The sequence below is a fragment of the Octopus bimaculoides genome, chromosome 19, assembly GCF_001194135.2.
Source record: "Octopus bimaculoides isolate UCB-OBI-ISO-001 chromosome 19, ASM119413v2, whole genome shotgun sequence".
Taxonomy (NCBI): domain Eukaryota; kingdom Metazoa; phylum Mollusca; class Cephalopoda; order Octopoda; family Octopodidae; genus Octopus; species Octopus bimaculoides.
In genome coordinates, this window is record NC_068999.1 from 47417301 (window position 1) to 47419085 (window position 1785).

Sequence of the window (1785 nt, forward strand, 5' to 3'; positions counted from 1 at the left end):
ACACACACACGCACACATTGTTTAATATCGAAAGAAATTAAAAAGAAAGAGATTTAAATTTATCTTAATTCGAATATGTTTTAAAATTTAGTTTCTCAGGTAAGTTAAACAATCCTGTTGGTATGTGTATATAATGGTGATAAGAAAAATAATTCCCAAAGCGCGAAATCTGCGTACTAAAACAATTGTTTCCTCTGAATTATATATATATATATGTGTGTGTGTGTGTGTGTATCTGTAAATATAAATATGTGTTTATTGTCACTGTAAAGTATTTGGCATTTTGCCCAAGTTATATCTGCGCAAATTGCAAAAGCTGAAGGCCAATTGGTAAATAGCATGTAGTAATGCCGTTACTACAAGCACAAGAATGTAGTTAAGATAACAGCGAGAAGGATTCTATGTAGAAGTGTCTGATACTAGCAGACTGATCTTGTTAAAAGAAGAGGACAACTGGCAAACTCCTCTCCTTGAAGTAAAAGCGATAGAGTTTCAACAGACTATTTTCATAATTGTGCTCTTTTCAGCTTTTGTGTTATTAGCAAGAACAGTCTCTCACGTTAGTATACTCTGCTAAGATACATCAACAAAACAATTACATATACAGATGTAGACATTTTGAAGTTATAATTTAGAATTCTTATTTCTTTATTGCCCACAAGGGGCTAAACATAGAGGGGGACAAACAATTCTAAAATAATTTAGAATTCTATGAATATAATTATCAATTTCACTTAACAACTAAACTTATCTGGTTTTAAAATTTAAAAGTAAAGCAAAGTAAGTTCATAAAAATTAACATAACACCCTTGTTTGTTGTTGTTGTTTTTTTGGGGTCTGATTGCCAATTAATAAAACCAACCCAAATGGATATCACAGACCAAGATGTGGCCATGCTGCTTGCCATAGAAGACGACGATCCGGTAGCGCTGCGGGAAATTTTAAAAATGGGAGCTGAGGCTGACACATATTGCTATGATTTGAACGGTATTCCATCCAAATCAATGATTCACATTGCATCGGAAAAAAGTCGGTTGGAATGTTTGAAAGTTTTACTGGATTACGGCGGATCAGCGGATGCCAGTGACCGCTGGGGTCAAACACCACTTATGTACAGCATCATGGCAGGAAGACGGGAAATTACCGAATATTTACTGGAAAAAGAACCTGGTTTAGCGAAAGATTCTGATCACAAAGGGAACACGCCTCTTCATTGTGCTGTGCAGGCTGTATGTCACGAAGACATCAAGTTAATTCTTAGTCGAGGAGCTGATATAAATCGCCAAACAACGAGAGGTGTTACTCCACTTATGCTGGCCTGTATAGAATATTCAGCCTCTTTGGTTAATTATTTAATTGAAGCTGGAGCTGACATCAATATGAGAGAATATAGAAATAATTCTACGGCTTTACATGTACGTAATCTTCCTCTATTTCTTAAAAAACTTTCTAGAATTCAGACCAAATGTAAGATCCAGATATTACAACTGACTTTGGGAGAATTCTCAAATCAGTTATAATTCTTTCATATAATTTTTTTATATCGGTGTCCAGATATATGAATATTCTTGTCGATTATTCCTAAAATATGTTGTTCTATTGTTTCGTGTCTCTCACGCGTATAATTACGAAATTAACTCGGCGAAGGAATTGTTTGCAATAATGTATGTACGTACGTATGTATGTATGCTAGTGTTTATATACATACATATGTGTGTGTATATGTATGTATCTCTCTCTCTCTCTCTCTCTCTCTCTCTCTATATATATATATATATATGTATA

The 1785-nt window shown here is 34.2% G+C and overlaps 1 protein-coding gene across 2 annotated transcripts in view; it reads left to right on the forward strand.

The window, feature by feature from the left end:
• Positions 1-1785, forward strand: part of LOC106868365 (ankyrin-1) — a 19084-nt gene that overhangs the window by 3441 nt on the left and 13858 nt on the right. The window contains exon 1 of one of the 2 annotated variants that reach the window (XM_014913584.2): positions 365-1415. The exons of the other annotated variant lie outside the window; for it this stretch is intronic. Within the exon in view, the coding sequence (XP_014769070.1) occupies positions 867-1415 (549 nt within the window). The 5' untranslated portion in view covers positions 365-866. Of the gene's footprint in view, positions 1-364; positions 1416-1785 lie in introns of those variants that run through there. 2 annotated transcript variants of the gene reach the window in all.